Consider the following 15,304-nt stretch of genomic DNA (forward strand, 5'->3'; position numbering starts at 1 on the left):
ACCCAGGAGAAACAGCAAAGAGCAGAGGGCCCTTAGATGTTTGTCAGCCCTTCAGCCTAGGTACCCGGCAAAGGTGCCCTGTCTCAGGGGGCAGTGAACAACACTTGCGTGGGTAATATGGCTGTCACAGCTCTTGGACACAGCTGTCCCCGTGGTCCCAGTCCTGCCTACTTTCTTTTTTTTTTAAAGATTTTATTTATTTATTCAACAGAGAGAGAGAGACAGCGAGAGAGGGAACACAAGCAGGGGGAGTGGGAGAGGGAGAAGCAGACTCCCCGCTGAGCAGGGAGCCCGATGCGGGATTCGATCCTGGGACTCCAGGATCATGACCTGAGCCGAAGGCAGTCGCTTAACCAACTGAGCCACCCAGGAGCCCCTAAATAAAATCTTAAAAAAAAAAAAAAAGAGGGTGACTCCAATCGCCTGGGGTCCACCGCGACCTTGGGGCACTTGGCAGGAAGCCTGCCTCCTGCCCGCGTGCCACTAAGCGGATGCTGCCCCCGCATCACGCGAGGCCCCACACTGCACAGGGCCCGCGCCTGACCGCTGGCCACCTCCCCGGGCAGGAGTGGACGGACAAGGCCGGTCAGAGGCCCAGCGTGCGGACCGCGGCCTGGCACCCCGCAGAGAAGGCCCGCCCGCCACCCGGCCCCGGGAGCCCCCCGCACGTACCGGTGAAGTCCTCCGGACACTCGCAGGTGTAGCCGCCCTCGCGGCTGTGGCAGTGGCCGTGGGTGCCGCAGGGGCTGGAATAACACAGGTCGATCTCGGTCTCGCAGTAGTCACCCGTGAAGCCCGGCGGACAGCGGCAGCGCAGCCCGGTGATGGGGTGGATGGGCCGGAAGAGCACGGTGGTGGAGCTGATGAAGGGCGCCGAGCTGTCGAACTTGAGCACGGACACGCACTTCATGTAGTTCTCACAGGGCTCCCGCAAACAGATGTTGTCGTCGAAGGGCAGCACGCGCTGGGTGGACACGGCCGTCAGCAGCGTCCGGTTCAGGTAGATCTGCTCCTGCAGGTCCTCCGACGGGAAGAACTTGTCGCGGACGCCGCCAGGGAGCAAGGCTGAGAAGGTCACGTTCAGGATGTTGGCGCGGACGTCCGTGTCATTCTGGATGTTGAAGACGAAGACGTCGTCCTTGGTGGTGGACAGCACCGTGGCCACCCCTTCCACGAAGAGGGACAGCAGCGGGGAGAGGAACTTCTCCTGCGACATGTTCTCCAGGCGGACGGTGATGCTATTGGTCAGCATGTCGTCCGTGATGATGGTGACCCGCAGGGTGCAGAGTGCGGCCACTCTGTGGATGCCATCTGGGGACACAAGGAGGGTCAGGGTCACTCGGGGTCTCCTGGGCCCCGCCAGCCCCGCCCGGGAACCGCCTCAGGGGCACTCAGCATGGCAGAAGTGAGCCCGAGCACCCCCAAGCCCCACACCCTACCCCACCGGTGACTGCCCCCTGACCCCTGCTTCCCAGCCCCCGTTCTCCCTCCACATCCGGCTTCCCAAAACACAGCTCCCGTTGAGTCTGTCTTGCTCAAAAGAACCCCAGGGACCCCCAACCACTCAGCAGGACATCCCAGGACCACCCACAACCCAGCCCCGTGCCACCCGAGTCCCCCACCGCACACGCTTTGCTCCAGACCCACGGGGACACTGGGCCTCATTTACCACCTCCACACCTGTTCCAGACACCGGGAGACCCACTCTGATTCCACCCATCCCCAGCCCCGCTCAGACCCCACAGTGTCCAGGATGGTGCCGTCCAGGTACGGCCTTGGTCTACACTACGGTGATGGTTTTTCTTCCCTTGGCTGTAAACTATGCATGCCTACGTGCCCGACACGTAGGAGACGCTCAGCAAATGCCACTCAGAGACACCCACAGGACAGGGTGCACCTCGACCAACACAGGTAAGCAAACCATGAATCGAGGTACTTAGGACTGTGAGACCAGAAAGGGTGGAATATTTTGCTTATGATGTTGGGTTCCGAGCCCAGAATCAGAGGAGCTGTCCAAGGGCTGGCCACGGGGGCTCTCCCCAGGATGGCTCTGGGGTGGCACCATTAGCCGGCCCAGCATCCCTGACAGGTGCAGCCACCCCATCCAGGGGCCTTCACCTGCCTCCCAGGCCTCACCCCAAATGTGCTACGGGACCCTGAGAAAGACCTGGCAAAGTTCACATCCTTCTGGCTCAACTTAAATTCTGCGTCCCTACAGCTCTGCCCAATCCTCCCCATCTGCTCCCCCAACCTGCTCCCTGCCTGTGCCCCCCACAAGTGCACCCCCAGGTCCATGGGGCACAGAGCCATCTGTGTAGGCCAGTGAGCCCTGGGGGGACCCCTCCCACCTTCTCGTAGCTCACAGCCTGGGGGTGCTCCCCCGGGGCGCAGAAGCCACAGGGGGACCCTTCCCCACTTATTTCTGGAAAAGCGGGGTCACTGAGAGCGCAAGTCACATGACAAAACCCAGGGGCCACCTTGTTACTGTGGCCCCAGCACAGTCCCCACAAAGCCCAAAATCACGGGGGACAGAAGCACCGAAGCTTGTGGACACTGGAACTGTTTCTCTTGGGCACTGGAGCACCACGAGCCCCTTCAGGAGGGACCCTGAGTCACAAAACTTGCCCAAACAACAAGAAAATGTAACTGCTGGGGCCCCTGGGTGGCTCAGTCATTAAGCATCTGCCTTCGACTCGGGTCATGATCCCAGGGTCCTGGGATCGAGCCCCGCGTCGGGCTCCCTGCTCCGCGGGAAGCCTGCTTCTCCCTCTCCCACTCCCCCTGCTCATGTTCCCTCTCTCGCTGTCTCTCTGTGTCAAATAAATAAATAAAATCTTTAAAAAAAAAAAGAAAGAAAAAAGAAAATGTAACTGCTCCCCAAGTCATGGCATTTCCGGGTGCTCCATCTGACGACCACGGCAGACCGGAGACCCTCAGATTCTGAGAAAACCTGCATCGCCCATTTAACAGCTGGGGGGGGGCCCGGCTTCCGCCCCACTGACAGCAGCCCGGCTCAGGAGGCTGGGCACCGAGGGCTCTGCAGCCGTTCCATCTCCTCCTCACAAAAAGCCAGCAGGGCCGAATTTAGAAAGTGGTCTTGATGACCTTGACAGTTTTGAGGATGGCTGTCAGGTTGCTGGTATTAGGTGCCTTTTACTTTCCTCTCTATACTTTCCTGTACCATTTTACTTCACACAGCGGGTTTATCACTGAAAAGCCCGTTTGCATTCCGGAAGACACGGAGCTTGCCTGGGGCTCTCCCCAGCCTCTGCTGCAGGCATTTCTTCTGCGGCTGTAAACAACAGCTACAAGCCAGGTTTGCGCGCCCCCAAATCAGGCCAGTGTGATTCCCACTGCTTTCTTCAGCAAAGGTGAGTCACCTCGTTGTCCCCAAATCACAGGAGGAAAGAGAACAGATGGCAGAATGTGCCATGGCGGCGGGACGCCCACCAGCAGGTGCTTCCCGCAAAGCCACAGATAATGGGAGTGAGTGCTCCGCGGGTCTTCACAGAAGCCACCCTCCACGACCTTGTCCCCTGTGGGGGGCCCACCCCTGGGACACTGCCGCGAGAGGTCACACTGTGGTCTCCAAGGAGCCAGGAGGCTGCAGGGGACAGGGGACAGAGCCACATTTGCAAGATGTGGTGACAACATGACCCGAGGAGGCAGCAGGGAGGTGGGGTATCCATGGAGGGATGGCGGTCATCACTCAGTTGGAGAGGAAACTCCTTCCTGGAGCTAAAAGCAAAAAAGAGGGGCGCGTGGGCGGCTCAGATGGTTAAGTGTCTGCCTTCGGCTCAGGTCATGATCCCAGGGTCCTGGGGCTCTGTGCAGAGCCAGGAGTCTGCTTGTCCCTCTCCCTCTGCTCCTCTCCCTGCTTGTGCTCTCCCTCTGTTCTCTCTCAAAATAAATGAAGTCTTAAAAAAAATAAGCAAAACAGAGGCGAGGCCTGGCACGTCATGGGCGGGAGGGTGTGTCAGGGTCCTGGGGCTGCCGTAACAAAGCACACAGACTGGGCAGCTTAGCCAACATTAATCCTCTCGGTCTGGAGGCCAGAAGTCTGAGATCAGGTGTCCCAGGGTGGTTCCACCTGGAGCTCCGACGGAGAGTCTGTCCCACGGCTCTCTCCTGGTGGCCGGTGGCTGCGGGCAAACCTTGGCTTGCAGGTACATCTCTCCCATCTCTGCCTGGTCGTCTTGGGGCCTTCTCCCCATGTGTGTCTGTGTCCAAATTCCCCTCTTAAAAGGACACCAGTCATTGGGTTGGGGCCCACTCCAATGCAGGATGAATTCATCTCAAAGCTAACCTTGATCACATCTACACAGACCCTATCTCCAGATAACCTGGCATTTGGGGGTTCCAGGTGAACGTGAACTTGAGGGCATGTTCATCCATCCAGGACAGATGGCAATGTATGGGGGCAGGGGGCGGGGGGGGGAGGGGGCAGAAAGACAAGGCTCCAGAGGCACATGGAGGTCTTCAACACTGCTGGCCTCCAGGCTCATGGTGGGGGGTGGATGCAGGAGAAACATCCTCATGGTGTGGCCTGCCCACAGCCTCCACGGCTGCCTTCAGTGCCTCAACGCTAACGTTCTCCCTGGCACCACCCCTGCTGGCCCTCCACAGATGAGGACCCTGAGGAACAGAGAGGCTGACCGACAAGCCCAGCCGAGGTCACTCGGGCAGCAAATGGCAGGGCTCCAGCCTGTTGGACGGTGCATGGAGGGCCCAGCGGACCGTGGACCTGGCCTAGGAGGGTCTGCCAAGCACACGGGAGGAGAGGGCAGTTTCTGAACGCCTGGGGCCCTGGGGACAAGCAGCTAAAGACCAAGCCAGTGCCAGGAGGGGACAAGGCCACTTGCCATGGGTCTCTGCCACCTCACCTCAATGCACCCCAGGGTCTCAGGGAGACAGGGAGACACCTCCAGTTGGTACAGGCAACGGCCTGCCAGGCCTGATTGGACAGCCCACGATACCAGCAGTGGCAGAATCCCCAGGGCACTTTCTTTGAGACAAAGGCTGCTCGCCTGTCCCTCATCCTGCCCCTCCCGCGGCCTCACAACAGGCAGGGAGGGCCTGCGCGGGGCTCCCACCCAAAGCCAGGGGACTTTGAAGGGGTTTTCGGCGTTCCTCTGTGGGGTTTGTTGTTTCTTTGAGGCCACACTGAGGGCAGACAACAGGTGTGTTGTTTTGACCTGCTACCTGGAGGGCATCTGGCTTCTCCTCCTGGGGCAACAAAAGCCAAACCTAGAAACTGCATCTCAAGATGCGGGCTCACTGCGTGGGAACAGGGTGTGTCAGACCCAGCGCGCACTCGATCAGCCAAGATGCTGCGCCCCTGCCCCGTCCACGCAGGAGGGGCCTTCGGGTGTCCCACCAACACCCCACGCCACTCACATGTGCTCTCAACACGTCCAAGGGTTGGCAGTGAACTTGCAAGGCCCTGAAGCGGCCGATGCGCCTCTGCCTGGCACCAGGGGCCGGGGGTCAAAGAGGGCAGAGCCAGCAGCCCCCTCCTCCCGCCCCATGTGACCTTGGCCTGACAACAGGGAAGGTCTCTCATGACTCCCCAAGGCAGCCCACACCTGGGTTTCTCCTCCTCTGCAATCCCAGTCCTCCTCACCCTATAAATCCACCACTGAAGCCTTCCTTCCAACTGCTGGAGGCAGGTCTTCACAGCCCCTGCCCCGCAGCCCCCCGCTGCCTCCCCACAGCCTCCGGGGCTCATCTCTGGACTCCTACCTGGGGGGCAGCCACACTCCTGCAGGGCTCCAAGCCCGGCCCCCTGTCACAGCGCGCACCCTCCCCGTTAACCACCCCGTTAACCACGGGCATTCCCCAGCCCACTCTGTCTTCACCTGAAATGACTTCGGGCTCCCCCTTCCCCCCTTCCCCTGGTCCCCTCCTTCAGCCGAGCCCATCTGTGAGCCCACGCCCCACTGACCGCTCCCTGCTGCAGCTCACAACCCCTCCCCAACCCTGAGCTCGCTCACCACGTCTATGCTGATGGAACCCTCCAGAAGGTGAAATCGTAACAGGCCCCACGACCCCACGGGAAGCCTGGGCTATAGAAGCCGTGGGCTGAGACTCTGAGCAAGTGCATTCTTGTCAAGATTAAGAACTTCCAGTTAAGAGTTAAGGGTTGGTTCCTCAAAAAGTTCAACAGAATTAACAGATGGCCCGGAATTCCACTCCCTGGCAGAATTCAAAAGACCTGAAAACGTAAATCTACACAAAAAACCAGTACACGAGTAAAAGCATTATTCACAAGAGCCAAAAAGTGGAAACCCAGGTGTCCATCAAAAGAGGAGTGCATAAGCACAATGTGGTCCATCCCTACAGTGCAATACTAATCGGCCCCAACCAGGCATGAAGAACAGAACAGATTCATGCTACAACATGGGTAAGTCTCAAAAACACAGTGAAAAAGTCAGACAGAAAAGGCTACTACGTATTGCATGATGTTATTTATATGAAATGTCCAGAACAGGGGGGTCCATAGTAGCAGAAACCAAACATGGGGTTACCAAGGGAACAGGCCGTGAGTGCTGGATGGCCACGGGCCTCCTCTGGGGTGAGGAAACACGTGGAACGCGGTCAGGGTGGGCGAACGACGCGGAGAACGTACCGAAATGGACGCTTTTATGTTGTGTGAATTTCACCTCCACTGAAAACAAGAGGAAAGAAGAGTTAAGGGCTCAATAAAAATCTGCTTTATTTTGCATGACGTTACCCAAAGGGGAAAAAAACATTTTAAAAGGCATTTTAAGAACGCTTCCCTAAAGCCATGCCATGGACAGAGTCGGAGATGAGCGGAGGGCCGTGAGGACCTGGAGGGGAGGGGAAGCCGCCCCGGGCCCGCTGGCTGGAAGGAACCCTCTCCCGTGGAACTGCTGGGTTCCTGCCGGATAGGAGCCTCGCCCAAGGGGGGTTCACAGCGGTGCTAAGACTTCTCGGGCTTCATCGGAATCACACGGAGAGTTTCCACGGGAAACATCTGTTGTCCCTGCTGTATTTCAAGGACCGACCGCAGGATGCATAGGAATCTCTGCTGGACAAGATCTAGAAGTCTGGTGGCACCGAACCCCTGGCTGGGATGCGTGGTGGTCGCCCGGCCTGAAGCAGGAAGTTTTGGGACCGGGAGAGAAGGAGTGATGCGGGGGCGCCAACCCCCAGGCAGGCTTCACGGCCTCCGCGCCCTGACCCGTGGGCCCAGGGCCGCCCTGGGCACACGGTCTCCGGCACCAGTGCCCACAGCATCCACCCAGCTGCCCCAACCAAGAGCACTCCAGACTCTGTGGACGTCCGCTGGGGAGAGGTCGCCCCCGTCAACAAGCCCACTCGAGGAAGCCACACAAATGTTTCCGGATTCTTCTTCTGGCGAGGAAGCAGCTGGGCTCGGGGCTTAGTGCTCTGCGGGTACGGCTGCTGGGCCGGCCCGGGGCCTCCCTCTGTCAGCGGGGCCAGCAGGAAGCCGGTCCAGCCTCACTCTTCCCTGGGGAGCCAGAAAGACCACCCTTGTGCCCCGTCCCAGGAAAACCCCCAAAGTTCCCTGAGGCAAAACACCAAACTGGATCTGAAAGAGCTAGGGAGCCTTGCCTTGTTCTCAAACGACAGCCTCCAGCAAGACAACGTGGTCCCTGACACCTGCCCAGGGACACCCCCATATTCTCCAGCCCTGGACACGTCAAGGAGCAGCTGTCAGCCCAAGAGAGCTGTGAGCCTTAAAGGCAAGACTTCTAACAAACACACCAGCGCAACCCAGGCCGCTCGCCGCGGAGCCCAGGGGCCTGCGCAGCCCACCGCTAGCCCACAGACTTGGGAGGGACAGTTTGGAACATCCCAGGCCCTGTGCCATCCACCACCCACCTCAAGCTCCTCCTCCAGCCACCTGGATGGTCAGCGGCGGGTGACCCTCGGCCTCCCTGCGGGGGGAAGCGGGTGAGTACACACTTGCACCATTCTTCCTCCTCTGCTCCTCTCCTGAGCTGAAGCTCTGCACACGCACACCTGCCCGTATTAGCTTGAGAACGCTCCCTTAGCATCATTTAATACTGGAAGTTTCTATTTCCTCAACACACTGTGCTGGACTCGCGTTTGACCCTTGACCCTCACGCTCACTAGCAGAGCCTCTGAAATTCAGACTGCCCTGGGAACCACCGGTGACGAAGTTTAAGGCGCCCCGAGCCCTGCAGTCGCTCCGGAACGGGAAGGCCATAGCGGCTGCCCAGGGTGGTGGGGGGACCACAATCTGGGCCTGGCTCTAGAAGCCTCGTGCTCCTCAACCAGGCGCCTCACGTGGGGGAAAACGTCCTCTGATGGCCGAGCAGCAAGCACACACTGCCCACAGTCTCCTGGGAGTTTCGAAAGACGCAGGAGCCAAAGCTGCCTCTGGGTAGCTGTGGACGCCGGTGGCGGCTCCGAGGGACAGGTTGGCAGGACACTTCCTGCTGTCACTGGACACTTACATAAATCTTACCAAGGCCACGTGTGGCAGGCAAAATCATGCCCCCTACCCAAGAGGCTTGGTCCGAGAGCCTGGGACCTGCCAGAATGCTATGCTATGTGGTAAAGGTTAAGGTTGCTGATCAGCACACCTTAAAATAGGGGAAGCAGCACAGATTTTCCAGGTGGGCCCAATGTAATCACCGGGCCCTTACGGGTGGAGACGGAGTGGGGAGAAATCAGAAGAGGGAGCTGTGGACAGAGCAGGCTCAGAGAGACGGCCCACTGGCTGTGGAGAGGAAGGAAGGGGCCACCAGCCCAGGAACTCGGGTGCCTGCAGGTGCTGGAAAGGCTGGGAAACTGGCTCCCCCAGGGCCTCGAGAAGGAGCACAGCCCTGCCACGCCTCAGTTCCACCCCAGGGAGGCCCACGTAGGACCTTCAACTCCTGAACTGCATGAGAAGAAACCTGGGTTTGTCTCAAGCCCCCAAGTCCAAGTCCGTGGTCATTTGTGACAGCAGCAACAGAAAACTATTACCTCATTCTGTGAGGTTACAACTGGGACGCCAAAATCAGACAAGGAGAGCGTGAGAAAGAAGAATTACAGGCCAGCTTTCTCGTAAACACAAACGCAACACCTCCTTAAAAAAGGAAAAGGTCAACAAATCTAATAATATATGAGACAAGGCGACCTATCCAGACCAAACTGGGTTTATCTCAGGAATTTAGCACTAGAAAGAAGGTGTTAAGGCAACACCACACCTTTTTTAGAAAACATATTTGCATCTCAATAAGTAGAGGAAAAGATTCAATAAAATTCTGTAACCCGTCATAATAAAGACTCTTGACAAACACAAAAGAGACTTTCTTAAATCAATGAAGGGCGTCCACAAGAGCCCAACAGCAAATAAGACACTCAACAGTGGTACCCACCATCAACATTCCCAACCCATACTGTACTGGAGGCCAAGGTCAGCCCAGGAGAAAGAATGAATGATATGATGAATGAATGAATGAATGGAAAAGAGGAAGACACAACATCATTATTCACAGGTATGACTGTCAGCATAGAAAACCCCAAAGGCTCTACAGACAACCGGTCCGAACTCACAGGCGCACTCAGCAAGCAGCTAGAGAGAAGAGTGATGCAGAGAAATCAAATGCACTTCCTTACGCCAGTCTCACAAAATGTAATTTTTAATATATCTTTTATAATAGCAGCAAAAATACATTGCACTTAAAAATAAATCTAATAACATGGGGAGCCTGGGTGGCTCAGTCAGTTAAGCGTCCGACTCTTGATTTCAGCTCAGGTCACGATCTCTGTGTCATGGGATCGAGTCCCACGTCAGGCTCCGTGCTCAGTGTGGAGTCTGCCTGCTATTCTCTCTCTCCCTCTGCCTCACCCCACCCCACTCATGTGCACCTGCCCATATGTGCTCTCTCTCGAGCTCTCGCTAAAATAAATAAATAAAATCTTTTCTTAAAAAAGAATAAATCTAATAACAGACATAGAAGCTCTTTATAAATAAAAATAGACATTTGCAAAGTATCCTTGACAGAAATAAAGAACTACCGACAATCACTGATACAGAGAGCCAAGGTGGAAAATGTAGTTCTCCTGAAACTGTAGATGCACAGCCATTCCTACCAAAATCCCTACAGAGTCCTTCACAGACTAATCTACATGGAAGATGGACAGGCCCAGGAACAGCCCAGGGCGCTCCTGAAGAAAGGGAGGGGTCAAGGTCTATGAGACGCAGACTTGGCTTCATCTATGGCAACCAGAGTATGGGCACAGAGCAAACCAAGAGACCTATCAACAGTAGAGAGCCCAGAACAGACCTCCATGCACGTGCAAACCTGACAGGTAGAGCTGGTGGAGGACGAGATGAAATTGGATCCCTACCTCACACCGAACACAAAATAAATCCCAGCGAATTAAAGACTTGGGTGTGAAGGCAAAACCAATTTTAGAAGAGATCCTACAAAATTATGTTTATGATCTTGAGGTCGGTAAGGATTTCTTATGACACATAAAACACAACCTAAAAGGAAAATGTATAATTTCAACAGTAAATACAAGTACTTTGCCAGAAACCTCATTTTAAAAATGAACGATGAGACAAGCCACAAACTGGAACATATGTGACCCGGAAACAAATAAAAAGATGCTCAATATCATTAGTAATCTGTGAAATGCCAACTGAAACCACAATGAGATACAATTTTACACCCACCAGATTGGCGAAAATTAAGAAGCCAGGCACCAACAAGTGATGACAATGACAAGGACAAGCAAGGACAGGAAGGCTTGTTCATTGCTGGAAGGAAGAGCAATTGGTCCAATCACCCTGCAAAACACTGGAAGTTAGCTAAGAGTGGATAACATTCCTATGCCCGATGGGAATATACATCAGGGGAGCTGTACCCTCACGGGCCAGGAGATGCACCCAAGAATACCTGAGCTGGCTGAACAGATGGACTAAGAACTGTATGTCCACAGGATGGAACACAATGCAACGGGGAAAATGACCCGACCACAACTGGGGACACCAATATGGGTGCTAAGGGAAAAAGGTGGCTGTAGATGAGGACATATAGGATGGTCCCATTTGTACAAATGCCAGAAACGGCCAGAACAGAACGAGACAGGTCCGGAATCCTTTATCTGAAACCCTTGGGATCCGATGGCTCTGGGATTTCGAATCTGAAATATGGCACGCATATGGCCGTACAAAGCCATAGATCCCGCAATCAGATACGTAACACGCGTTCGTTGCTGTCCTTTATATCACACATACATGCATTTTATCTCATTTCCACATCATATCTGAACTCTTCCGGAACAATAAAAATTCCTTAGATGGGAAGGGGGTGGCGTGAAGGATCAAGCACAAAAGGAAAGAGGCAGAGGGGTTTCTGGCTTGAATGGGGACACTGTTCCCAGAGACAGGAAGCTCAGGAAGGACGTGAGGTTTTCCCTGTCTGGGGCTTGATGGCTTTAAGAGTGTGGTGGTTTAAAAAATTGGCCACGGGCGCCTGGGTGGCTCAGTTGGTTGAGCGACTGCCTTCGGCTCGGGTCATGATCCTGGAGTCCCGGGATCGAGTCCCGTGTCGGGCTCCCTGCTCGGCGGGGAGCCTGCTTCTCCCTCTGACCCTCCCCCCTCTCGTGTGCTCTCTGTCTCTCTCGTTCTCTCTGTCTCAAATAAATAAATAAAAAAAATCTTTAAAAAATAAAAAATAAAATAAAGTAAATAAATAAAAAATTGGCCACAGGTACTGTGACGACCCCCCACTGACAGGCAAGACCTGGGTCCCTTTCCTTCAGAGTCCAGGTGGGCTTCGACGGCTTCAACCAACAGAGGAGGGCAGAGTGCTGCCACGTGATGCCTGGGTCACAAATAGCTGGTCAGGAAAGGCCCCACACATCTGCCCGGCACTCGCAGACACTCACTGTTGAGACAATCCTGCTTTGCCACTCACCTCTGTGACCCTGGGCAGGTCCCCGAATCTCCCCGTGCCTCAGTCTCCCCCCCGGTAAAACCAGGGTGAGGGGATCTCCTGCTCCCTAGAGATCTGTGAGGGCTGTCAGAGTCACACACTGATAGATTCCACTCCCCCAGGGCCGAGGGACAGGGAGCCCAGAGAGGCTCAGGGACTGTGCCCAGGGCACACAGCCTTGGAGTGATGGGGATGCAGGTTGCAATCTTCCGGCCACAGCACAGGGAGGAGACCTGGCGGCCTCCATGTGCCTACCTGCTGTTTTACGCCAACACTTTACAGAGAGAAAATAATTATTAACCGCAGAGGCTTAATGAGGAGAGGGAGCTAGCTGTAAGGACGTCTAATACCAATAATTTGTACCTATTCAAGAGCAAATGTGCAACAACAAAGGCAAGTGGGACCAACAGCATCAGATACTCCTTCCTTTGCTTCCAGGTAAGGACAAGTGAGCACAGGGAGCCCACAGCAAGACAGAAATCAGAACACCCCAGGCTCCCAGACCCGGCCCAGCTCTGACCCACCTGTGGGCTCCCAGACCCAGCCCAGCTCTGACCCACCTGTGGGCTCCCAGACCCTGGCCCCGCTCTGACGCGCCTGTGGGCTCCCAGACCCTGGCCCAGCTCTGATGCACCTGCAGGTTCCAGACTCGACCCAGCGCTGACACACCTCTGGGAAAGAGCCCCTGAGGGCCTTCAGTCCAGAAGTCCAGGGGTGTGGGAGAAGAGAAAGGGAGGTGCTGGTGGGCCAGCTGAGGTGGTGGGGAGCTGGGCAGGGGAACTAGAATATACATAGCGCTCCCACCCTGGCTGCTCAGCCCCTGCAGGGCACAGGGCCCTGCGTCCTGCCCAGCCTAGGGTAGCAGCAGCCCGCCATGGGCTTAGCCTTCCTTAAGAGACTGCGCAGCATCTGACAGGGACTAGAAGGGCCACCCTCTTGGCCCCCAAATGTCTCCCTGCTCAGGGGCCCTGAAGTCCCTTCCAGAATCATTTTACTGACACCTCTTTTGAAATGCAAATAGCACTGCGAGGCTATATTAAACCTCTGACCTCTTGATGGGTTAGCTCCTCAAGTCAGAGGGCAGGGGCCAGCCCAGGCCTCCCTGGGGGCAGAGGGCAACTGCCCTCACACACTGAGAAGCCCCGTGGCCACTCCCTGCTACCCATGCTCTGGCCAGGCCCGGGGGGGGGGGGTACTGCTCACAGTGTCCCCCCCATGGGAGATGCTGCAGTGAGTGCCTGCTGTGTGGCCCCCCCCATGCTGCCTGGGGGACCGAACAGCCAGCCGGGCCACCCGCCCTCAGTGAGGACAGCAACCCACCAACAGCAGCACATCATCTTTGCTACTTCCAGGGACCCTTCCTCCAGCTGAGTGAAGAGCGGACAAATCATTTTCTTGTGGAGAAAAGATCAAATATTGGCCCAGACGTCTATTAATTTGCAACTTATATCACATGTGCTGAGAACAGAAAAGCAAGGATTTTTTTTCTCCTGGTTAAACATTGGCTAAGGAAATTCCTATCCTGAATTTCAAGAGCCTGCTTTAGCATGACAGTAGCCGGGTAAGATGCCGTGGTTTAGACCGGTGGCCAGCAACTCTTGTGGAGGCAGGAGAGAAGTTACGGCACCCTCCTGGTGGACGTAAATCTTTCAGCAAACACAGAAAACGTGCCCGTTAGTAGCCTTTCTTCTCGTCTTCATTATGTCCTACGTGTGTTTCTTCAGTTGAGTTTTTTAATGACTTCTTTTGGGGGCCTCCTTCCCTTCCATCCAGGTGGTGAAATCAGTCTCCAGTATTCACTGAGCAGGACAAAGATGCCTTTCCCACCTCGCATTTGGTTCTGGTGGGAGACAAGCCTCCTTCCTCCTATTCGCTCGCTTGCTGGGTCCTCCTCCGCGGCCTTTGTTAGCGGCCCCCCAAACTCCCTCCCCCTGAAACTAATGAGCTGGAGGCCTCTTCGGAAGGTGGTGAGTGAGCAGATCCAAGGAAGACTCGGAGCCCCGTTTGGACGGGGTGAGGCCGGTGCATGAGCAGACTGCACGGGGGGGCCGAGGGCTCAGGATCAGGCTCAGGGTCAGGGAGCCTCGAGGGGAGGGAACGTCTCAAGGGAAGCTGAAAGTCCCACCGAGCCCGCTGACACACTGGTTTCATGACATGCCCTGTGTCTGAGCGTCTCCAGGCCGGGCGGCTGACCCGGCTCCCCGTCCACTTCCAGCCACATCTGCACCCTGGGGGCTCGGCGGGCTCCGCACAATCCCGGGGCGAACACGTGGCCCAACAGTCTGGGGAATGGAGCTGGAACTGGAGCAGTGAGGGCCATCCCCGGACAGAGGGAGAACACGGAACCACAGCTGGCCTTCCTCACGACGGCGGCCCTGGACTCTGCTCGCAGGATGCTCTCATGGAGCACGGACTTCCCAGAGCCGCACGTCGGGACACGGCCCGGGAGCAATGTTCGCAGAGAGGTATCAGGGCCCAAAGTTCCCCACCCCTACCTGTCAGCCCCATTCCCCCGAGGCCGGCGGGTCTCACCTCTGCTCCCAACCCCTGCAGGCTGTCCACTGAGCACCTACTGTATGCAGCCCCTGCCCCTCCTCCACACCAGGCCTCCATCACGCTCTCATACACACACGCTCTAACACACTCACATACACGCTCACACACCGCACAGTCTCACTACACACTCACGCTGCACACACACTACACTCAGGCTTCATGCATACACATGTCCACACACTACACACACATCCACATCCCACACACGCACGACTCACATGCATGACACACTCACACTTCCGAGGTTCGGAAGGGGAACGCCAGCTCCAAGTTTGCTCTGGTGCCTTTAGCGTGGGTCTGAGCAGATGAAGAGATTAGTCTAATATCAGATATCCTGTTATTAAGTGATTAAAAGATGACTTACGAGTAACAAAGTGGATTTCCCTCGTACGGTACCCCAAGGGTCCTGAAAAGGACATAGAAGTTCACTCAGGAATTACCACAGCGACTACATTCACAAATTCAATTATAATTAGGAATTATTTGGTATAATAAACCTTTTTAAAGATCCTAATCTGCAACCTAAACTCAAATTAACTAATTAAAATTGTTGTCGCTCGTTAATTCAACAAATATTTGCAGCCGTCTGCGTGCCAGGCCCAGATCCAGGACTGCCAAGAGGAAAACGCCAGTCCTGCCCTCTTAGCCTGGTAGGGGTGACAGATGAGGCCACAGACAGGGTGTGGAAAGTGCCATGGGGGAGTGTTCAGAGCGAGAATGACAGGGTGGAGGAGAGGGGTATCAGCGTGCTGGGGGGCAGGGTGTCCAGGTGCTGGGGGAGGGGGAGGATGTCAGGGTGC

At 55.9% G+C, this 15,304-nt stretch overlaps 1 protein-coding gene across 1 annotated transcript in view; it reads right to left on the reverse strand.

Moving 5' to 3' along the window:
- CELSR1 (cadherin EGF LAG seven-pass G-type receptor 1) overlaps positions 1-15,304 on the reverse strand; it is a 133,964-nt gene that overhangs the window by 82,814 nt on the left and 35,846 nt on the right. Inside the window, exon 2 of the mRNA XM_081822660.1 lies at positions 673-1,311. Within this exon, the coding sequence (XP_081678786.1) occupies positions 673-1,311 (639 nt within the window). The remainder of the gene's footprint in view (positions 1-672; positions 1,312-15,304) is intronic.

The sequence above is a fragment of the Leptonychotes weddellii genome, chromosome 5 (assembly GCF_054177405.1).
Source record: "Leptonychotes weddellii isolate Sample4059 chromosome 5, ASM5417740v2, whole genome shotgun sequence".
In the NCBI taxonomy this organism is placed as follows: Eukaryota; Metazoa; Chordata; class Mammalia; order Carnivora; family Phocidae; genus Leptonychotes; species Leptonychotes weddellii.